A 24,626-nucleotide genomic window follows, 5' to 3' on the forward strand; every position below is an offset into this window, starting at 1 on the left:
CACGAGCAAGCCTCAGGCTCACGGTCTTTCTTATTCATCATTTATTCATTTATTTGATTAGTTGAAAACACTTCCGACTAAGGAAGCAGAGAGTCCACAGTCCTGTGGAAAAGCAGGCCTGGGAACTAATATCTCAGGAGTAGCCAGGGTCGGGCCCAGATCCTCAAAGGTTCCCTGCCCCTGAAATTGCACCTTTGACAGCTGCTGAATTCCAAGCACAGCGGTAAGTGCTTTACATGGGGTACCCTAAAAAACACACTGGGCCTCAGACACTCCCGTACACACACCCAACCCCTACCCTGTGAGTGTCCTAGATAAGGGTTTTCTCTTCACAAAGGTAAATCAACTCTTTGCCTCCTTAGGGAGGGAAGGAATAAAGGCATTATTTTTGAGACTTTTCTGCAGTCCATTCTGCAGGTATCAGTAGTGGGTAATCCCTCCAACATCCAGGAGTCCAAACGAGCAGCAGCTCCCTAAAGCTCACCCACCAATCCTGGCCCTCCACCTGCTACTGGGGTAGAAGCCTGGGCTACAGACACAGAGGCTGGGCTTCTGCCCAGCTGCCAGTGGTGAGACATGGCCTTCAGGAGCTCAGGTGGCTTTTTAACTGCACCATGAAGATTCCAAGCTTGGTGGAGTTCAGTGTCCACACACAGCGAATGAGAACAGGTGTCAGCAGAGTCAACCAGGTCCGCAAAGGGGAGAATAAAAAAGCTAGGGTGCCATATGTTGCATAAAGAAAGTAGCAGGAATAAACCTGCCAGATGTACAGCAGTAGCATAAGTAGGTGAACAGGCATAATTTTCAAGTATTTTCTTTGATGGAGATGAGACCTAAAGTTGTGACCAAAGCACCGCTGCAGCAAGCTCCAACACATGTAAGCCATCAAGGGGATGTTAAAAAACGCCAGCTGGAAAAGAACAGAACCATAGCTTACTCCCAAGTCCTTGGAAGGGTTTGGTCTTAATAATGCATTATTAGTGGATCCTAAGAATATGCTGCTATCTGTCTTGGGGTTAGCTAATTTACTTCAAGCACAGTTGCTTATAACACAACAGCTGACTTGTGGCTGGTTGTGTATTTGACCATGTCCTTTTGTTCATCTTAGAGGCGGGTATCGTTTAATTTATGCTGAAGTCCCAACTTGTAGTACAGTATCATATACACAGTTAATACTCAATGGTGTTAAGCTGGAATTGAACTGAGTAAATGTATACACACACACACAACAACCCTTTTTTGGTGGAGTGAGGGGAGGACTTGGCTATCAGTATTTTTTTTCTTATCTCCATTTTTGTTTGAGGCAGCATGATAAGTACTGAAATATAAATTAGAAGATCTAAATTATAATCCAAGTTGAGCTGCTGTATGATTCATTCATTTAACAAATATTTATTGAGCACCCATTATGTAGCAGGCATGAGCTAGGCTCCAAGTTAGGGACACAATGGCAAACAAGTTAGAAAAGGTCCGTCATAGAGCTTACATTCTAACAGGGAGAAGACAGACCAAAAAAAAAAAAAAAAAAAAAATATATATATATGTATATAAAATTACAGATCGTGATTAGTTCAATGAAGGAAAGAACTGGGTCATGAGAAGGTAACTGGGAGAAAGGCTCTCAGAGGCCAGAAGGACAGGAATGAATCAGCGGAGGGAAGTGCATTCCAGGCAGAAGGAACAAATGAAAAGCCCAGAGGTAGGAGAGGTCTTGGCCTCTTTAAGGAAGTGCATGCAGAGCATGAGCCAGGTGGAAATTGGGGCAGTCAGCAGGACCCAGATCACTGCTCTGCTTCAAAGCATTTCAAGCTGAAAAGTAAGTGAGCTGATTGTAAAGTTTTTAAAAGAGCACACTGGATGCTCTGTATTAAACTGAGAGTAAGGAGGCAAGAACATCAGGGAGAAGACCCAGGCAAGAAATAATTACAACTTAGATTAGGATAACAGAAATGGAGAGAAGTGGATGGATTCAAGATATGCATTGGAAGCAGATCAAATAAGGTAGAGCTTGCTGGTGAAATAGATACAGGGCACGAAGGAAAGGGAATAATTGAGGATACATCTTGGAGAAATCAGGTGAATGGTGGAGTCATTTATTAAAACTGGAAAAACAGAGAGGAACAGGTTTGGGATGGAAATAATGTTCCTATTAGAGAGACATCACATGAAGTTGAGATGCCTGTTAGACATCTGTGGCCATTGGATATAGAAGCACTTGAAGTGCAGAGAAGAGGTCTAGATCAGAGATATAGATTTGGGAGTCATGGGTCTGGATGATACATAAAATCCATTATTAGTGTACTGTTTATTAGAATATGAATGTAAACATTTACAAAGTAAAAAAACCCTGCCTTTTGGTAAGCCTCAAGATTCATTTGGTATGAGAGAGCTCCTTAGAGACAGCCTCCATCTACATAATAGAAAACTGAAATGAGGCTGGGCGCAGTGGCTCATGCCTGTAATCCCAGCACTTTGGGAGGCCGAGACGGGCGGATCACCTGAGGTCAGGAGTTCGAGACCAGCCTGGCCAACATGGTGAAACCCTGTCTCTACTAAAAATACAAAAATTAGCCAGGCATGGTGGCAGGCGCCTGTAATCCCAGCTACCTGGGAGGCTGAGGCAGGAGAATCACTTGAACTAGGGAGGCAGAGGTTGCAGTGAGCCAAGACCATGCCATTGCACTCCAGCCTGGATGACAAGATCGAGACTCCATCTCAAAAAAAAAAAAAAAAAGAAAAAAGAAAAGAAAACTGAAATGAACCCAGGACCTACTCACATATATAATGCTGCTATGCAGAGAATATTCTGGACTTGGGTCAGTGTTTGCTAGGCAGAGGTCTTTCTTACTTGGCTGTCTCTAATCCTGCTGGATCATGTTTTACTGCCCTGTTAGAAGGCCATGAACTTATTCTGAATGTTTTTGGATCTCTTCCAAAACTTTGGTCCACTAACTCCGTTAGGTGAGTAAAATAAAGAAATTGTTAGATCAATACTTTTCAAATCTGTTTACGTAGTTTTTCTATGGATCAAGGTTCTTTGTGTGTTTGTTTTAAGGAAATCAAATGTAAACCTAATACATCAGTTTGCTTCCTAAACAAGTACATTGCTAGAAAAGCCCAGGTCTGGTTTTCGAATAATGCAGTTTCCACTGAATAACTGACCCATTTTTTTTAATGTGTCTATTTTTTAGTTTCTCCCTCTAAAATATTTTCCTTCTTCATCATCATAATCAGTTTTGGTTTACTCAGAAATCTAAAACTTTTTCTACCATAATCCCTTATTTCATTTTTTTGTCAATGAAAAAGCACAGTGAAACAAAAACAACAAAAACTTCTTTCACCTCTTATAAACACTTCATGACAAAAATGTATTTTAGGCCGGGCATGGTGGCTCATGCCTATAATCCTAGCACTTTGGGAGGCCAAGGTGGGTGAATCATGTGAGGTCAGGAGTTCGAGACCAGCCTGGCCAACATGGTGAAACCCTGTCTCTACTAAAAGTGCAAAAATTAGCCAGGCATGGTGGCTGATGCCTGTAATCCCAGCTACCCAGGAGGCTGAGGCAGGAAAATCGCTGGAACCCAAGAGGCGGAGGCTGCAGTGAGCCAAGACTGCACCACTGTGCTTCAGCCTGGGCGACGGCGCGACACTGTCTTGGAGAAAAAAAAAATGTATTTTAGATGTTTACATGAGAGTGGTGGAAGGAGTTTAGGAAGCACTTTAAAAGCAAATGAAGCTTTTATTAAAGACTGCCCTGCAAGTAAAGTAGGAAAGATGATCTATGGTACTTAATTCTAGATTTTGGATTTAATTCATAACTGTTATGCAGTTAGTCTGACAAGGCCAAGATGTTCTTAAATTGCTTTTCTGACTTCTTACCTGGAGAATTCCAATTATAAATGTTATGCTGCCTTGTAGGAAATGTCCATTAACAAATATCCCAAAGGAAAAGCAGCAACCCAATTTGCCATCAATGATTTCACCAAAAAACCATGGACCTAAAAGAAGCAATGGACGAAAAAGGAGGAGATTAAATAACTATAATTCTGATTACATATATCATGAGATGCATTTATAGGAATAAAGCAGAGATATGAGACTAGCCATCTATAAGCATTTTTATTTCATAGCCTTCCCTCTTTGCTGGTCTCTATATTGTACTTGATATCCTTGCTAACCAACTATTTGCTCCTTTATGCCATATTTTTTGGATTATGAAATTGTCTTAGTAGACACTAGACCTGGAACAGATATGTTCTTATAGATTCTAGAAACAAAAAAAGCACACTCACATTTTTGAAAATTCCATTGCAATAATAACCTCAATATAATGCATTAGCATTTCCTTTAAGATGTAAAGAGGTATTCCACAGAAGTTAAATTTCCAGATGACTGAGATTTACTCCTTAAAGCAAAGAAACTTCAACTACTTTTTGAAAGAAATCTTTCTAAGATGCACTCATTAATATAATGAATGTATTTTAACCTCTTCTTGAAGGCCCACAGTCATTACTTTGTATATCAACTACATAATCACGGTTACCATGTAGAAAGTTTAACTTGCTTCAGTTTTCTCATTTGGAATGCCATGCTGACTTTTCTATCCTCTTTATTATTATTTACTGCCCCCTTCTCAGTGTGTGACTTTCTAGGTATTATTCTTATTATTGTCATTTTGTCTTGTAAGTGTGCTGGTCTCCATAAGAGTGTCAAGTGTTTGTCAAGAGTGATAAGGGACAGTTAGACTTCCCTTCTCAAAATGCAAATACTAGGCCAGGCAGGGTGGCTCATGCCTGTAATCCCAGCACTTTGGGAGGCCAAGGCGGGCAGATCACCTGAGGTCAGGAGTTCAAGACCAGCCTGGCCAACATGGTGAAATCCTGTCTCTACTAAAAATACAAAAATTAGTCAGGTGTGGTGGCACATGCCTGTAATGCCAGCTACTCGGGAGGCTGAGGTAGGAGAATCGTTTGAACCCAGGAGGCAGAGGCTGCAGTGAGCCAAGATTGCACCACTGTACTCCAGCCTGGGCAACAAAGCGAGACTACATCTCAAAAAAAAAAAAAAAAATTGCTGGCAAGAATAGGGTTCAGCTTTAAAAAGTCAGAGGCAATTTTCTCAGATATACTTTATATAAACTGCATTAAAGACATATGAGTCTAAAAAGGTGTTTTCATGTTTCAACTTTTTGAATGGAACAATTCTTCCCTATTAATGTATTTTGTTTTGTTTTGTTTTACAGCCCAGGAACCAAATTACTTGCTTTACCTCATTGTGTAAGACAAGCATCAAAAACAGCTTCAACCTGTCTTGTAACAAGAGAACCTACCTCCAAAGGTGATCTGCCATAGCTTACACAGAATCGTAAAGTGTTATATTTTCATTTGTTCTCTGGTGGGAGTTACTAATGAGCAAAGTGCAAAGGGAGAATAAAAGGGTAATATAAAGACTAAGACTAGGCAACAAATAGGCTAATATACTCCTAATTGACTTTTAGTCACTAAGAAACATAAGCAAAAAGCCTAAAAGAGATTTATGGTGATTTCTGCTTTTATAAGTGTAGCTAAGTGACTTTATAAGTACAGTCATGCATTGCTTCGCCATGAGGATGCATTCTGAGAGATGAGATGTGTCCTTAGGCAATTTTGTCCTTACATATCATACACAAACCTACATGATATAGTCTATTATATACCTCCAGCTCCACTATAGTCTTATGGGACCACCACTGTTTATGTGGTCCCTTATTGACTGAAATGTTTGTCATATGCCACATGATAGTACTGGGTATAATAATACAACAGAAGAGTGCAGATATGCCTGAACTATTGCTCATCTCAGTTTCTCTCTTTTTTGAGCTGAATTTTTGAGAGCCACACATTAGTAAATATTCAATGAACTACATACTAAGCAAAATAGGCAAAATACCAATGGATAGATATATATACTTTTTTTTTTGAGATGGCATCTTGCTGTGTTGCCCAGGCTGGATTTGACCTCCTGGGCTCAAGCAGTCCTCTTGCCTCAGCCCCCAAGTAGCTGGAACTACAGGCATGAGCCACCGTACCCACCTACCAGTGAATATTTTAATGAGGAAATAGATAATAAACACAGAAGATAGGTATAAATTCTGATAAAGGTAATGATGGAAGTAAAACCTGTGATGAGATATAGACTAAAACTTTAAGATAGACAAAGAAGGTTGCCCTGACGAGGTGCTATTTAAGCTTCTATTAGGTTTCTACACAAATACTAATTCTCTAGCAGTCTTCTCAGCACCCTTAAGTTAACTTGGTGTTAACTAAATGTCCTTTAAACATGTTAGGTACGAGCTTTATTTTCCAAAACCATGTCCCAGAAAATGATTTATGAAGAATCCATGAGCCATCTGTTATACCCTCAAGAGTCTAATTCTATTGTCAAAATTGTTAATATATTCTTTGGCAAAATTCCCCACAATCTGTACTAATTTACTTACCCAGCACTGTATACAGGGTCAACAACAACACAGAATAGTAGAAGATGTTTATTTTGCTCAAGACATGAAGAGAAAATGAGGTCAGATTTATAAACCCTGAAGGTTCTAAAAAACATAAAGTTGAAAAATCCAGTGAACACATGCAAAGTTCAGTTTCTTTATGACATTTTCTAGAAGACCTTCATGGGCTATCTACCATATATTCGGCAAATCCTTTGTTAGATGGTAACTATACAGATGACACCACTTTAAATTCAGAATTTGGCAGGAATCCTGGTGAGACAGTTCACTTAGAATTGCAGAAGGCAGAGAGTTCGAAGAAATGGTGTAGTTGTGAGTTATTTTATATCTATCATAAGATATATAATTGTTATATTTATATATATCACAATATATCGAGCTCATATATATATGCACATATATGTACATATACATATATATATAATAACTGAAAACAATGGGCACACCTACCAGAGCACCATACTATTTTGTCTTTATATAGGTTTGAAAGACAGTGGTTTGTTCAAAGGATGATCAAGTCTTTGTTTTCTATGGAATTTAGTGTCCAAATGTACAAACTTCAAAAAGGTGTATCAAAATATTTCAAAAGTAAATTAAAAGAAATACCAAAATATCTTCATTCTAATCATAAATATGAGTATCTGTCCAAATATGGTCCTTTCCTATACATTATATAGTTCTTAACTCACAGCTAACCTCTTACTCCAATTGAAATGCTTCCCTAAACTTTCCAAATTAACATGCTTTTAAAATACAGTGCCAAAAAGCCCAAGTGTAAAGGCTTGACTCAGAGAAGCTCCATTCTGTGGCCACAGTCTACAGTACCACGGATCCTCAGCCCCAGCCAGCCATGTCACCCATGCATGTGGCTGACCATAAACCAGTCAGCTGAGGACTATGAAAGGAAGTTCAGTATACACTGAGCAGCACTACTGGTGAAAAATATTTAAAGGACTAGTCTCAATGAAAGACAGTCTGATGTAAGTTAAATAAGCCATGTCTTTGCTAAAAGACCAGCACATTCATTTTATACTTATAACCTTGCTCAGCCTAACAATTTTATGCAAAACCTGATAATGCATGACCTTTCCTACTTTGTGTTACTCTCTCAGCTTCTTTTTGGTTCTAGTCTGTACTTCTCAAAGTATTAGCCTACATACTCAGATAGAATAATAATTATTTATTATTTTAAAAAATCCTTTAGCCTTAGAGGCAGCTATTCTTTAAATTTTAAGTAATTATTCTCCATTTTGGCTGCACATTAGAATAATCTAGGGGAACTTTTAGAAAATAGTCATGCTTGTATCTCACCCTCCAGAGATTCTGATTTAATTTGCCTGGGATAGAGGGAGATCTTAGGCAGCAACCCAGTGGTTCTAATCAGTCAGGATTGAGAAATACTGCTTTAGACAGAGCCGTGCTTCTCAGTCTTGACTGCACATTGGAATCATTTGGGGAGGTTTAAAAGGTACTGATGCTTAGGTCCCAACCTAGAGATTCTGATGTAATTGGTATAGAATACTGTTGTAGCTATTGAAATTCCCCCAGTGGATTCTAAGGTACAACCAAAGTTGAAAAGTCTTGTTTAGAGGAAAGAACTGACCTGGGGTCAGAAGCCTTGGGTTTGGAGTCTCTCCTCTATCTCTTATTAGCTATGAAACCTTGGACAATTTACATAACCTCCCGAAACCTTTGTTTTCTTATCTTTAAAATGGGGTCAATAGCACCTACCTCACATGATTGTTTTAAGGATTAAGTGAAACAATGTAGGTTAAAATATGTTTCAAATTTAAATAACTATATAAAGATATTGACAGCCCCCATATAAGAGGCTGGGGACTTCAAATATTTATTTATTTACATTATGTTCAGGATGTATACACATGTATACACATGGATGTATACACAGGATGTATACACATGTATACACATGGATGTATACACAGGATGTATACACATGTATACACATGGATGTATACACAGGATGTATACACATGTATACACATGGATGTATACACAGGATGTATACACAGGATGTATACACATGGATGTATACACAGGATGTATACACATGGATGTATACACAGGATGTATACACATGGATGTATACACAGGATGTATACACATGGATGTATACACAGGATGTATACACATGTGTAATAATGCTTCTTGAACTTTTTCGTAGAATTTTTAAAATAAATATAAGCAGAAAAACATTCAGTAGGATGTGTACTGTACGTATTCAGTTAATCGTGTTACTGTTTAATCATTACTACAATACTCCCCTTCTCTATCATCAGTCCTTGATCCCAGGGATTTCATCCAAATTAAGAAAGGATCAGGAAAATTTGATTTAACAAGTATTTATTGTTTATTATACACAAATTCGGTGCTGGGGGCTGTGGGAAACAGAAGAGAATTAGGAAGCAAGAGTTCCTGCATTGAAGACAGGCACAGTGGCTCACGCCTGTAATCCCAGCACTTTGGGAGTCTGAGGTAGGCGGATCCACCTGAGGTCAGGAGTTTGAGACCAGCCTGGCCAACATGGTGAAACCGCATCTCTTCTAAAAAAAAAAAAAAAAAAAAAAATACAAAAATTAGCTGGGTGTGGTGGTGCATGTCTGTAGTCCCAGCTACTTGGGAGGCTGAGGCAAGATAATTGCTTGAGAACCCAGGTGGCAGAGATTGCAGTGAGCTGAGATCATACCACTGCACTCCAGCTTGGGGTTCACAGCGAGACTGTCTAAAAAAAAAAAAGAGTCCCTGCATTGAGGAACTTATCTGGTTAAGGAGAAATGTATATATATTCGAAGTGGTTATATAAAGCAAAGTGGCTAATTAAGTATAGAATTAATTGTGAGAAAGGACGATAGGGATTCAGATAAGCAAGAGCTCATTATGACCTGGAATGGCTGGAGAAAACAGTATGACAAAAGAGGTCTTAAGGTAAGCCTTACAGGAGGCTAAGATTTAGATAAGTTTAGAAAAATGACTTAGAGTAGGGATAATACTATGAGTAAAAGTACAGAAGCAGAAATGAGCATGGCATGTATAGGGAACAGTGAAAAAGTATCTCGGCTAAAATACAGGTAACTGGTTGAAGACATGGCTAGTTAAATAAGACTAGATTGTGGAAGATTTTTAGTGTCTTGCAGAGATGTCTGACCTTTATTCAGTGTGTTCTGGAAAGCCACTAAAGGCTTTTGCATACAGAAGTGATCTATGGATGAGATGCCATGAGAAGGATAATTGGCTAATAATGAAGAGGATGAATTAGATAGAGAGACTGGATATAGGAGCAGCAGTTAGGAGTCTATTCAGGAATCCAGAGAGGTGATACTGACATGGCATTGGTGACCTCTCAAAAGGAAAAGGAACATTTGAAGAAATAATTAATGGGTTGTTTTGTTTTTTTGAGATGGAGTCTCACTCTTTTGCCCAGGCTGGAGTGCAGTGGTGCAATCTTGGCTCACTGCAACCTCTGCCTCCCCAGTTCAAGTGATTCTCCTGCCTCAGCCTCCTGAGTAGCTGGGATTACAGGCGCATGCCACCACACCCGGCTATTTTTTGTATTTTTAGTAGAGACAAGGTTTCACCATGTTGGCCACGGTGCTCTCAAACTCCTGACCTCAAGTGATCCATCCACCTTGGCCTCCCAAAGTACTGGGATTACAGGCATGAGCCACTGCAACTGGCCTGAATTAATGGGTTTTAATATGTTGCCATTAGGAGTGAAGACTGATGATTACTAAAAAGCGACTAGATTTTTAAGGTAAAAATTGTAGTAAGGTCTTCCTGTAAGGTCTTTATTTTTGATAGTCTATATGTTTTTTTTTTTAATATCAGTATATGTATATATTTTTCTATCAAAATATAGTGATTAACTCAAATGCCTGAAAGTTCATGTGACTTAAGTAGATCTTTCATAAATAACCTGATTTTAAATTTGTTGATAAAAATAGAAATGTCTTCAGAATTGTCAGCATACACTTTTTGCCTGGGTTTACTGATCAAATAGTTTTGCATTTGTCTGTGCTAGATGTTTTAAGCAGGATTTGACCAAAAGGTCACAAAACTATATATCCAGCCTAAAATCAGAATGATCTTTGTGTAACTCTTTGATAAGTAAAACTAATTTAATATAGTTGATTTAATGAAGATAGCTGTTTTCAGTTTTTGGCAAAATATTTATATAATTAGCTTTAAGATTTCTACTTAGGTGAACACCTGAAATTCACATGCTGTAAAAACAATTAACAGAAAGATACCTTGACATAATGACTAACTCTATCTAATATCTTAGTTTTCATAAGTAATCTATGTGTAGTTAAAAATAAGTTAGATGAATGTAAATGAGATAAATTTATAAATGAACTTTCCATGTGATTTTAAATCCTAAAGTTACATTGTATTAAATTAAGTAATAGATACTCATGAAATGTCTGAGTCATTTCTAAGTAAGATAAAATACTGAAACATAAATTGCTAAACATTAGTATAAGTTGGTTCTTGGTTTCTTAAATTGCATAGAAAGACAAAACATACTTGGGTCTATTAGTAAATAGTAAACTCCACATTCAAAAATTATTCCATAAAAAATTTTTTTTAGAGATTATAAACTATATATTCATGAGATGTTAATATATAACAGTTCAAAATTACTTATTTCCAGAGTAACCTAAAGCTTAAGGTTACTAAAAATTAAAAGTTTTTATTAAGGCTAGGCACAGTGGCTCATGCCTGTAATCCCAGCACTTTGGGAGGCCAAGGCGGGTGGATCACGATGTCAGGAGATTGAGACCAACCTGGCTAACATGGTGAAACCCTGTCTCTACTAAAAATGCAAAAAATTAGCCAGGCTTGGTGGTGGGTGCCTGTAGTCCCAGCTACTTGGGAGGCTGAGGCAGGAGAATGGCGTGAACCCAGAAGGCAGAGCTTGCAGTGAGCTGAGATTGTGCCACTGCACTCCAGCCTGGGGGACAGAGTGAAATTCTGGCTCACAAAAAAAAAAAAAAGTTTTTATTAATATGAAACTATTTTTATATGAGAAAGAATTTTATGTGGTCTCAATATAAAGGAATAAAAAATTTTTAAGTAATTTTTTGTCTTACGGTAAAATAATTAGTTATTCCAATATAAAAGTGGGGAAAATACAGGACAAAGACTAGGAGTTTAGGAGAATAATGGTAGGTCTAAGCAAGTTGTGGAAGGTTTATGAAGGATAGGTCCTGTAATGGAAGTTTTATATCATCAGGATGGTTGGAATTTGAAGGGAACTTTTTTTTTTTTTAAGGACAGAGTCTGGCTCTGTTGCCCAAGCTGGAGTGCAGTGACATGATCTCAGCTCACTGCAACCTCTGCCTCCCAAGTTCAAGCAATTCTCATGCCTCAGCCTCCCGAGTAGCTAGGACTACAGGTGTGTGCCCTCATGCCTGGCTAATTTTTGTATTTTTAGTAGAGACAAGGTTTCACCATGTTGGCCAGGCTGGTCTCGAACTCCTGATCTCAGGTGATCTGCCCGCCTCGGCCTCCCACAATGCTGGGATTACAGGCGTGAGCCACTGTGCCCAGCCATAAGAGGTTTTGACTTAATTCTAAAATCTGTTTCTTTAAAATTTAATTTTCATGCATCTTCTGAACTGCAGCTTTAGAGTTTATAGGCCAGTGTTTTCCTCTGATATAACTTGATTCTGTACTCTTGGCTTTTCTTGATGTTTCTGAGTTGTCCATATAACCAGGAAATTTCCCATGCTTTTTCTAAGAGCCCTGTATTCCCCTGCTCAAGGTACTAGTTTTCTTATGTCCCTCTATAATATAATGTGTACATATAACCTTGGACACATGCTCTTCCTATGTCTGATTATATTTAAGTATCTTTCCATCAGGTTTCACTTCCAGGTTATCTAAACAGGCTTCCCATAAGGAGGAGCAATCACACTTCAGGAAGGTTTTTTTCTTTACTTTTTTGGGAACTGACCAAAGAAACAAAGATTTTACATTTTATCAAGATAATTTCCTATGTTTCATATTATCCTTATTAGTTTTTTTTTTAATTTCTTAGGAAAACTGAGCTTTGAAAGGTTTTTGTTTGTTTACAGCCACAGAACTTTCTGCATTGTTTCTGAAGTCTTTTAATTGTCACTGTTTAAGTGAGTGACTGTTACTTCACAATGACATCTATTCCTATTCTGACCAAGTGTTTTAAACCTTTTGACATCTTTGGCATGCCTCCCAAGGATCAAGTTATAAATTAAGTCTTTTTTGACCTTGAACTAATTTTGGGATATCTCTTGGCCAAGGGGACCCCAAAGAAACCTTAAAAATTGAGTTCTCAGCCACGATGGAAAGGGAGGTCAGACACACCTTGTCATACTCCCTCCCTTTTAGAGTTTGGGCACAACAGACCATCATTAATGTTAAAATAGAGATCATAAGACTGGCAAAACAGACTCTGTCACAATAAGATACCAAATTATAAACAAGATCTAATGCCTGCAGGACATCAATCTTGCTAAGCAGGTCATTTTTCACCCAGTATATTGTGGCTGACATAGCATCCTTATCTTATCGTAAACATTCCTTTCTGCTGACAAGAAGTTTTAGACAGAGCCTCAGTCCTTTAACCAATTGCAAATTAAAGAATCTCTGAATCCCTGTATAACCTGTAAGCCCCCACTTCAAGATATCCCAACTTTTGGGGCCGAAGCAATGCATACCTTCCATGTATTGATTTATGTCTTTTCCTATAACTCCTGCCTCCATAAAATGTATAAATCCCAACGGTAATCCAACTGCCTCAGGACCATTTACTCAAGGCTTCCTGAGTTTGTGTTTTCCCTGGGCCATGGTCATTCATATTGGCTCAGAATAAAACTCTTTAAAATAGTTTATGGAGTTTGGTTTTTCCACGAACAGGGCTTATAGGAATAAAAGGAACCATAACTAACCTTTAAGCTCTGGATATCCTCGATATCTAAAAATAATGAGAATGGTGAGCTGGCTCAGCACAATCAGCACAAAAAGGACTCGGGCCTGCAGGGAAATAGATGTTAATGTGAAATAGATACATGGGTACACTTTCAGTTAAGATTTTTAAAGTAGCCTTATTAACAAAAATGGAAATGGCATCTGTGATACTGTGATATAAGATATACATATTTTGGTCTTTGTCCCCACTGGTCAGAGCTCCTAAAATCCTTGTAATTTTCTAAGTGATAACAAGGACAGGAGCATATTGTTATAACATTTGGATTTTGTCTCTGGCTCCTGAAACAGCTCTAGAGTGATAAAGTAAAAGGAATACCTATTGTTATTCATAACAAGCCCCTTTTGGAGGAGGTAGAGCAAGATGGCCAGTAGAATCCTCCAGCAATCATCCACCCCTTTGCCCTCAGAACACCAAATTGAACAACTATCCCCACAAGAAAGCACTTTCATAAGAACCAAAAATCAGATGAGTGATCACAGTACCTGGTTTTAACATCATATCAAGGAAAGAGGCACTAAAAAGGGTAGACAACACAGTACTTCATTGCCTACACCACCCTTCCCCCATTCTGTGGCAGAGATAATCTGTGCACTTGTGGGAGAGAGCAAAATGACTGTGAGACTTTGGTTGGAACTCAGTGCTGTCACAGGGGAACACAACACAGGGCAGAATTCTGCCAGCACCCACAGAGGGAGCATTGAAGCTGGCCCTTGCCAGAGGGCAATCCTCTGCCCCAGTGGTAGGAACCTGAGTTCCAGCTAGCTCCAGCACCAGCTGACTAAACAAGTGCCCTGGGGTCCTGAATAAACTTGAAAGGCAGTCAAGCCACAAGGACTGCAGTCCTTGGGCAAATCTGGGTACTATGCTGGGCTCAGAGCCAGTGGAAATGGAGTGCACACGACCCAGTGAGACACCAGTTGTGGTGGCCAGGGGAGTACTTGTGTCACCCATCTCCCAACTCTCCAGGCAGTGCAGCTCAAAGAGAGACTCCTTCCTCTTGTGGAAAGAAGAGAGAAAAGTAAAGAGGACTTTGTTTTGCCACCTGGGTACCAGCTCAGCCACAGTAAAATAAAGCACCAAGCAGATTCCTGAAGCCTCTGAGTCCAGGCCCTCACTCCTGGATGGCATTTCTAGACTCAGCCTGGGCCAGAAGAAAACCTGCTGTGTTGAAGAGAAAGACCATGTCCTGGCAAGATTCACCATCTGCTGACTAAAGAGCCCCTGGGCGTTGAATAAACATCAGCAGTAGCCAAGCAGTAGTCACCACAGACCTTGGACAAGACCCAGTACTATGGTGAATTCAGGTGTGACCCAGAATGGTACAAACTGTGGTCACCTCTCCCACATATCCAGGCAGGCCAGCAAAGAGAGAGAGAGGCTCCTTCTGCTTGGGGAAAAGTGAGGAAAGAAAACAAAAGACTCTGCCCCGTAATCAAGAGAATTCTCCCAGTTCTTACCCAAGCCCACCAAGCCCACATAAGGCTGCAAGAGTTGCAGTATTACTGGGCTTGGGGCACCCCCTAGTCCAGATATGGCTGCAGTGACCAAAGACTTAGATCACAACCCTCAATTCTTTGAATACCTGGAAAGCCTCCTCAAGGAGGATGAGTACCAACAAGCCCAGACTACAAAGATTAGAATAAATACCTAACTCTTCAAGGCCCAGACATTGACAAACATCCACAAGCCTCAAGAACATCCAGGAAAACATGACCTCACCAAATGAACTAAATAAGACACCAGAGACCATTCCTGGAGTGACAGAGATATGCGAACTTTCAGACAGAGAATTCAAAATAGCTGTTTTGAGGAAGTTCAATGAACTTCATGAAAACACAGAAAAGGAATTCAGATTCCTATCACAGAAATTTATTTATTTATTTGAGACTGAGTCTTGCTCTGCTACCCAGGCTGGAGTGCAGTGGTGCACTCTTGGCTCACTACAAGCTCCGCCTCCTGGGTTCATGCCATTCTCCTGCCTCAGCCTCCTGAGTAGCTGAGACTACAGGTGCCCGCCACCACACCTGGCTAATTTTTTGTATTTTTAGTAGAGATGGGGTTTCACCGTGTTAGCCAGGATGGTCTCCATCTCCCGACCTCGTGTCCGCCCACCTCGGCCTCCCAAAGTGCTGGGATTACAGGCGTGAGCCACTGCAGCCAGCCTCCTATCACAGAAATTTAATGAAGACATTACAATAATTTTTAAACATCAAAGCAGAAATTCTGAAGCTGAAAGATTAAATTGACAAACTGACAAATGCATCAGAATTTCTCAAGGGCAGAACTCATCAAATAGAAGAAAGAATTAGTGAGCTTAAAGACCATCTATATGAAAATACACAGACAGAGGAGAAAAAAAGGAAAAAAAAAGAATGAAGCACACCTACAAGATCTAGAAAACAGCCTCAACAGGACAAATCTAAGAGTTATTGGCCTTAAAGAGGAGGTACAGAGAGAGAGATCAGAGTAGGAAGTTTATTCAAAAAAATAATAATAGAGAACTTTTTAACCTAAAGAAATATATGAATATTCAGGTACAAGAAGGTCATAGAACACCAAGAAGTTTTAACCCAAATAAGACTATCTGACGGCATTTATTAACCAAATTCCCAAAGGGCAATGATAAGGAAAGGATCTTAAAAGCAACAAGAGAGAAGAAACAAATAACATGCAAAGGAGCTCCAATATGTCTGGCAGCAGACTTCTCAGTGGAAGTCTTAAGGCTAGGAGAAAGTGGCATGACATATTCAGAAGGAAAATAATTTTATCTTAGAATATTATGTCCAACAAAAATATCCTTCAAACATGAAGGAGAAATAAAGACCTTCCCAAACAAACAAAGCTGACTTTCCCAAACAAACAAAGCTGAGGGATTACATCAACACCAGACCTGTCCTATAAGAAATGCTAAAGGGAGTTCTTCAGTCTGAAAGAAAAGGATGTTAATATGCAATGAGAAGTCTGGGCACAGTGATTCACGCCTGTAATTCCAACATTCTGGGAGGCCGAGGCAGGAGGATTGCTTGAAGCCAGGAGTTCAAGACCAGCCTAGACAACAAAGTGAGACCCCGTCTCTACAAAAAAAAATGTAAAAATTAGCTGGTTGTATTGGCATGTGCCTGTAGTCTCAGCTACTTGGGAAGACCCCATCTCAAAAAAAAAAAAAAAAAAAAAGAAAGCAACTAAAGAAAAAAGAAATCATCTGAAGGTATAAAAAACTCATTGGCAACAGTAAATATACAGCCTAATATAGAATACTCTGACACTGTAATTGTGGTACATAAACCACGCATATCTTGAGTAAGAAGACTAAAAGATAAACCTATCAAAAATAATAACCACAACATCAGTTTTTTTAAGAGATGGAATCTTTAAGTCTTTTTAAGAGATGGAGACTTTAAGAGATGGAATCAAACATCTGATCCACCAATAAAGAAAATTATAAATTGCTTCAGCATTGCTCTTTCTGAATTTAGATACTTAGACCAATATCTAAGAGTGTATAGAAAGAGTGTAAGTATAGAAGCTAAGTAATTTTATACAATTATATTAAGCAATCAAATTAAAATAGTCCACTTTCATTGTACTGGGAGAAGGATACTTTGTTTTGTTTTAAAGTTGTATAAGAATAAAAAAAAGTATAGACTACACTGCAGACTGAGTGAACATAGACTGTTTTCTTTTGCTTTCTTCTCAAGAAGTCAGTCACCTGAAGATGAATTCACAATAGTGACATATGACCTAGGTGCTTGTTTCTCAAAGTGTGATTCCCGGACAGTCATTGGAATCCACTCAAGCCTGTTAGGAATGCAGAATCTCAGTCCCCTTCTCAGAATTGCTAAACCACAACCTGTATTTTTTTTTTTTTTTTTTTTGAGACGAAGTCTCGCTCTGTCACCCAAGCTGCAGTGCAGTAGCACGATCTCGGCTCACTGCAAGCTCCGCCTCCCGGGTTCACGCCATTCTCCTGCCTCAGCCTCCCAAGTAGCTGGGACTACAGGTGCCCACCACCATGCCTGGCTAATTTTTTGTATTTTTAGTAGAGACAGAGTTTCACCATGTTAGCCAGGATGGTCTCAATCTCCTGACCTCGTGATCTGCCTGCCTCAGCCTCCCAAAGGGCTGGGATTACAGGCTTGAGCCACCGAGCCCGGCCCCAGAACCATATTTTAATAACATCCAGGTTATTCACTTGAACATCAAAATTCCCCAAGCCTAATTTAGGTGACTGTTAAAAATCCACAAAAGAAAAAATAACAAATGATTTAAAAATTTTGCAATAATGAGATGCAAATGCTTATTAATAATATGTTTGAAAAACTCAATCATACAAGTAACAAAAGTAAATTAAAATAATAATGATCTCACATTGTAAGTCTGTGAGAATATACACTAAACCTATCTCTGGGAGGTGAAATTAAGGAAGGTTTAAGTTTTCTTCTGAAAATTTTAGTGTATTTCTTTTTTGTTTTATTTTTATTTTATGCTAACACCCAGGATAAATGAGATCTGAGGGAATTACAGTATAAATTACCATAGCTTCTCTAAAAGACAATTTAACAGTGTATATTAAAAACTAAAAAAATACCCATTTACTCATTTAAGAAATATTTATTGAGGGCCTACTATGTGCCAAGCATACCAAAATATAAGCCCTCATGAGGCTTATATTTTAATGAGCGAGGACAGGAAAAAATAATGACGGTTATAAATAATAAATAATTTATGTAATTATATATATAAATAGTAAAGTATATAAAATAGTGTGCCCACCCTTTGATCCAGAAATTCACTTCTAGAAATTTATCCCAATAAACTATATTAGAGATATATGCAAAAACTTAGTTACAAGCATTATTTATACAGTAGAGGGGCAAATTAGAAACAACTTAAATGTCCAACAATAGAGAAGTGATTAAAAAAATTAAGGCAGCCAGGTGCGGTGGCTTACCACTGTAATCCCAACACTTTGGGAGGCTGAGGTGGGTGGATCACCTGAGGTTAGGAGTTCAAGACCAGCCTGACCAACATGGTGAAACCCCGTCTCTACTAAAAATACAAAAATTAGCTGGGCATGGTGGTGGGCGCCGGTAATCCTAGCTACTCAGGAGACTGAGGTAAGAGAATCACTTGAACCCAGGAGGCAGAAGTTGCAGTGAGCTGGGATCGTGCCATTGCACTCCAGCCTGGGAGACAGAGCGAGACTCTAGCTCAAAAAAAAAAAAAAGGGGGCCAGGGCAGTGGCTTACGCCTGTAGTCCCAGCACTTTGGGAGGCCGAGGCGGGTGGATCACTTGAGGTCAGGAGTTCGAGACCAGCCTGGCCAATATGGCAAAACCCCATCTCTACTAAAAAAAAAAAAAAAAAAGCTGGACGTGGTGGGGGGGCACCTGTAGTCGTAGCTACTCGGGAGGCTGAGGCAGGAGAATCACTTGAATCCAGGAGGCGGAGATTGCAGTGAGCCAAGATCGCACCACTGTACTCCAGCCTGGGTGACAGAGTGAGACTCTGTCTCAAAAAAAATAAAATAAAAATTAAGGCATATCTATGGCAATATAATGCAGCTAATATGTTAAATATAAATTGATAAGAGAAAATAGTCAAGACAAAATCCTCAGTGGAAAAAATTCAGACAGCAAAAGAGAATAAAGGTATAATAGTATTTTATGTTAAAAATACATATACAAAAAAAATACATATACAAGCTGGGCATGGTGGCTTATGCCTATAATCCCAGCACTTTGGGAGGCTGAGGCAGGTGGATTGCCTGAGGTCAAGAGTTCGAGACCAGCCTGGCCAACAGTGAAACCCCCTCTCTACTAAAAAAATACAAAAAATTAGCTGGGCGTGGTGGCGGGCACCTGTAATCCCAGCTACTCAGGAGGCTGAGGCAGGAGAATCACTTGAACCCAGGAGGTGGAGGTTGCAGTGAGCCAAGATGGCACCATTGCACTCCAGCCTGGGAAACAAGAGCAAAACTCTGTTTCCAGAAAAAAAAAAAAAAAAAAAAAAATATATATATATATATATACATGTGTATATAAGAGAGAAAAATGAGAGTATCATAATGACAAATACAATGGTTATAATGGATAGTGTGATAAAAGAAAGATGTGTGGTTGATTTCACTTTATCTATTTCTAAATTTTCCAAGTTTTCTACACTGAGCATATATTATTGATGTGGAAAGAAATATTCCTTAAAAAGCCTTAACCCAAGTTAGCATAGTCCCTATAATTCCCTTAGTTATCCTGGTTTTATAGCATCCTTAGTTATAATTCCCTTAGATATGATAACTAATATCCTTAGTTACAATTCCCTTAGTTATCCTTGATTTATAGCATCCCAAATGACTCATCCATGCCTCTGCTTCTTTTAATTCAAATCAACTTAAAAGCATTTTATTCTTCTAGACAAATAACTAACTTTTAATTTTATAAGATTCAACTTTCTTGTCATATGTTTACAGTAGTCCCCCTTTATCCACAGGGGATACATTCCAAGTCCCCCCCAGTGGATGCCTGAAAACACAGATAGTACCGAACCCTACATATATTATGTTTTTTCCTATAAATACATACCTATGATAAAGTTTAATTTATAAATTAGGCACAGTAGATCGACAACAATAATAATAAAATGGAACAATTATAACAATATACTATAATAAAGGTTATAGGACTATGGTCTCTGTCTCTCAAAATATCTTATTATATATAATATTTTCAGACCATGGATGACCTTGGGTAACTGAAACCATGGAAAGTGAAACCATGGATAAGGGAGGACTACTGTATATTATTTAGGACTGTGCATTTAACATATGTAATGTTTAATTGAATTCACTTACCATGATATAGTGATCAGTACGGAGAATAAATGATGCCAGGGGATCAAAACTGAGATGATTATTCTCTTGAACAGAAAATATGTGGTGAACACTCTTACTTCTTCCAGCAGAATCCTAGTAATAACCACAGAAGAAAAGTAACTTTTATGTACATGGAAATATTTATAATGTTCTAAATTAAAATAAGAATAGGTTTCTAATAACTACACTTTGTTGTTATTATTGTTGTTATTGTTGTTGTTGTTTTTCCAAGTTTCTCTCTGTTGTCCAGGCTGGTGTGCAGTGGTGCAATCACAGCTCACTGCAGCTTTCATCTTCTGTGGTCAAGTGATCTTCCTGATACAGCTGCGGGACTATAGGCACACACCACTATGCCTGGCTAATATTTAAATTTATTTTAGAGATGGGGTCTTGCTATGTTGCCCAAGCTGGTCTTGAACTCCTGGCCTCAAGCAGTCTTCCTGCATTGGACTCCCAAAGTGCTGGCCTTATAAGTACTTTTAATAATATTTCTTAGGCCAGGCAAGGTGGCTTACACCTGTAATCCCAGCACTTTGGGAGGCCGAGGCAGGTGGATCACTTGAGGCCAGGAGTTCAAGACCAGCCTGGCCAACATAGTGAAACTCCATCTCTACTAAAAATACAAAAATTAGCCAGGCATGGTGGTACGCACCTGTAATGCTAGCTACTCAGGGGGCTGAGGCAGGAGAATTGCTTAAACCCAGGAAGAAGAGCTTGCAGTGAGCAGAGATCACGCCACTGCACTCCAGCCTGGGTGACAGAGTAAGACTCTGTCAAAAAGACAAAAAAAAGTTTAAAACCTATAATTCTACATTTAAATAGTAAATATTAGCATGCACTCACATGTATTTTCCCTTTAAAAAAAAATTTGTATTTCCTCTCTGTTCCCTAAAAAGGCCTAGAAATAACAACAAAGCTAACAGTAATGAGCTACCTAGGCTGGTGCCCAGGTTGTGGTCTCAAAATAGTATTTCTCACTACAAGAAACCAGTGCTCTTTAGGGAAACAGCTCATTCCAGTTTTTGAATAGGAAGTGCACAAGAAGATATATCTGCACTCCCACGTTTGTTGCAGCACTGTTCACAATAAGATTTGGAAGCAACCTAAGTGTCCATCAACAGATGAATGGATAAAGAAAATGAGGTACATATACATAAGAGAGTACTATTCAGCCATCAAAAAAGAATAAGATCCTGTCATTTGCAACCAATGGATGGAACTGGAGATCACTATGTTAAGTAAAATAAGCCATGGACAGAAAGACAAACATCACATGTTCTCACTTACTTGTGGGACCCAAATACCAAAACAATTGAACTCATGGACACAGAGAGTAGAAGGATGGTTACCAGAGGCTAGAAAGGGTAGTAAGGGGGCATTGGGAGGGAGGTGGGGATGGTTAATCAGTACAAAAAACATAAAAAGAATGAATAAGACCTACTATTTGATAGCAAAACAGAGTGACTAGAGTCAATAATAACTTAATTGTACTTTTAAAAATAACTAAAAGAGTGTAATTGGACTGTTTGTAAAACAAGGACAAATGCTTGACAGGGTGGATACTCCATTTTCCATGATGTGATTATTATGCATTGCATGCCCGTGTCAAAACACCTCATGTAACCCATAGATATACACACCTACTATGTACTCACAAGAAGTGAAACTTTAAAAAAAATTTTTTTAAAGAAAAAAATGCATAAGAAAAGTTTGGAATATCTTGTCAAATCAGAAAGCAAGAAAACGAACAAAGACTACTGGAATTGTGTCAAAGGGCTTAGTAGTCAACATGAAGAGGCTTCCACTAGCCAAAGGTGGAACAATTTGAGCATGGAAAAGAATAAATGCAATGGACTGAAATACATCAAGTATTTTTTTATACATCAATATATTTTTTAAACTTTGAATTTATAATAATACTAAATGTAAAAGATTCAGTCACGTTTGGCAGATACTAAAGAACCAACTCATTATTCTGAAAACTGGTTCAGTAAAGGGGCAATAGGGAAAGAAGAATTTATCTTGCATTTTCTGTGTGAACTCTATATCTGGGTACCAAATAGATGAGATAATTTTTCCTTCATAGGACTGTTCTAATTAATATTCCTATAATAAAGAAAGAAAATGTGAATATCACCATTTTATAACTCTAATAAAAAATGGATTTAGGTAAGTATCATCAATGGCTACTAAAAACCGTTAGGTGAAAAGATAATGGAGGGATGAGCCAACAGTGTGCTGGAGCTGGCTTGATTGCTCACAAGAGCCAACTGTTAAGTTTTCAGCAATTTTGCAGGCCACTTAGCATGGCATTGGTAGCTTAAAACCAGCTATGGTAGAAATATTTATATTATGGGGATTGGTACAAATCAGGGAAACGCTACAAATCAGAATCCCCTCTCCTTGACCCCTGTAACTTGCCCCAAGCTGGTTACTAAATATTTACCAGCACACCAGCGGATAAGGCTACCAACAGCTGAATACACTGATCCATCTTAACATTATAGAAAGAGAGACAACCAAATATTATGCGCATCCTGTTAAAAGCATAAAAAACCAGATAAAGTACTCTTGCCAAAAAACAAACAGATGTAAATCTGATGAAACCTCTAAATCTAACTACCAATTATAGAAACTAAGGGGGAAGGGGACAGAGGAACATGTTAAATGGTACCACAGGGATGTAAACAGCAAAAATCCAGAAAACAGGGAACTCCACAGGACCAAAGATTCAGTTTCCAAAACAAATAAATTTTAAGGGGAAAAAAAAGAGGGGAGAGGTAAGGGAGGCAATCTATACAGTAAAAGAGACGAAAGAGACAAGTCGGTTAAATAGAATATATGAGCCTTGATTGGATTCCAGTTTGAACCAACCAAATGAAAATATACATATCTATTTATCTATCTATCTGCCTGTCTATCTATCTATGTGACATATTGGGATAACCGAACATTAGCTGGGTAGTTTGATATTACAGAACTACTGTTAGTCTTCCAGGTATGATATGGTATCATGGTTAAGCTTTTAAAAAATAGTCCTTATCTTTTACTGATACATATTGACATATTTACAGATGAAATGACATCATGTTGCAGGGAGGGGAGATAGGGATAAAGAAGGAACAAGACTGATCATGAGTTGATAATTGTTGAGATTGGCTGATGGATACATGGGAGTTCATTATAATATTACCTCTTTTGGATATTTAAAATTTTCCCATTATAAAAAAACTTTAAAAATAACAAGAACTAACATTTGTGTTTTTTAAGCTTTTATTGCTCAAAATGTGCTTATATTAAACTATGTTATTGTTTTAAAGCAGGAATCTAGATTTCTCTAATGTTTGAGATTAGACCTTTCTAGGGTCTACTCTTTAAATTGGCAAAGTAGGCACAATAATCTTAAACTACAGGTACTCAAACTTTAGTGGACATCAGAATCACCTGGTGAGATTGTTAAACTAGATTGCTAGGTCCTATCTCCAAAGTTTCTGATTCAGCAGGTTTCGGATGGGACCTGAGAATTTCCATTTCTAACAAGTTCCCAGATGATATTGATGCCACTAGCCCAGGACCCACATTGAAAATTGATCTAAAGGTCTAGTTGCTACTAGACTGCGGGGAACCTATAGATATTCAATAAATACAATGAGTAGGTAAAATATTAGATAATAAACAAATGTCTTCTCCCACAGATTTTGAGTTTCAAATCTGACTTATCTACAGTTTATTGTATTTAAAAGGACAGAACTTTCCCATGAATGAATGAGGGGACCAGGTTCCCTATTTAATACTCAGTAGGTTGTTTAAGGTTATACATATAAGAAAACAGAAAACAGATCAGTCCTTGCCTGAGAATGAGGATGTAAGGAAAACAGATTGCAAAGGATACAAGAAAACTTTTGAGGGAAATGTATCATATTGCTTGTAGGTGATGACTTCAAGGATGTATACATATGTCAAAACTCACCAAATTGTATACTTTAAATATACACAGTTTATTATATTATTATGTGTAAATTATACCTTGATACCATTGTAAAAAAATGTTAAACATACAAAAAGTATGTGATTTTACATTTGTACTAAGGATTCAACTAAGCAGCCAGAAATGTTTCAAGGAATATAAGCTATGGTTTTTTTTCTTCATAAAACTACAGAAGTTGTATGTATATCTTATTAAGAAAATAATACACTGGGGTTCTGAGGCACTCCAGGCTGTAGTGACTGTAAAGACAGGGAATAATTTATTCTAGGTGCACATGAACC

General features: G+C 38.3%; 1 protein-coding gene and 1 pseudogene across 14 annotated transcripts in view; one reads left to right on the forward strand and one right to left on the reverse strand.

Moving 5' to 3' along the window:
* Window positions 1-26: 26 nt before the first annotated feature.
* TMEM62 (transmembrane protein 62) overlaps window positions 27-24,626 on the reverse strand; it is a 49,177-nt gene continuing 24,577 nt past the window's right edge. For 10 of the 14 annotated variants that reach the window (XM_055278921.2, XM_055278923.2, XM_063639571.1 and 7 more), the window contains 5 exons: window positions 20,337-20,450; window positions 13,447-13,531; window positions 6,479-6,583; window positions 3,880-3,998; window positions 27-910 (listed from right to left, as the gene is read on the reverse strand). In XM_055278921.2, coding sequence (XP_055134896.2) covers window positions 584-910; window positions 3,880-3,998; window positions 6,479-6,583; window positions 13,447-13,531; window positions 20,337-20,450 — 750 coding nt within the window. In that variant the 3' untranslated portion in view covers window positions 27-583. The remainder of the gene's footprint in view (window positions 911-3,879; window positions 3,999-6,478; window positions 6,584-13,446; window positions 13,532-20,336; window positions 20,451-24,626) is intronic. The other 4 variants (XM_055278927.2, XM_063639572.1, XM_055278922.2 and 1 more) reach the window with 1 other exon arrangement.
* Window positions 5,260-24,626, forward strand: part of LOC129482704 (farnesyl pyrophosphate synthase-like) — a 36,962-nt pseudogene continuing 17,595 nt past the window's right edge.

The sequence above is a fragment of the Symphalangus syndactylus genome, chromosome 5, assembly GCF_028878055.3.
Source record: "Symphalangus syndactylus isolate Jambi chromosome 5, NHGRI_mSymSyn1-v2.1_pri, whole genome shotgun sequence".
Taxonomy (NCBI): domain Eukaryota; kingdom Metazoa; phylum Chordata; class Mammalia; order Primates; family Hylobatidae; genus Symphalangus; species Symphalangus syndactylus.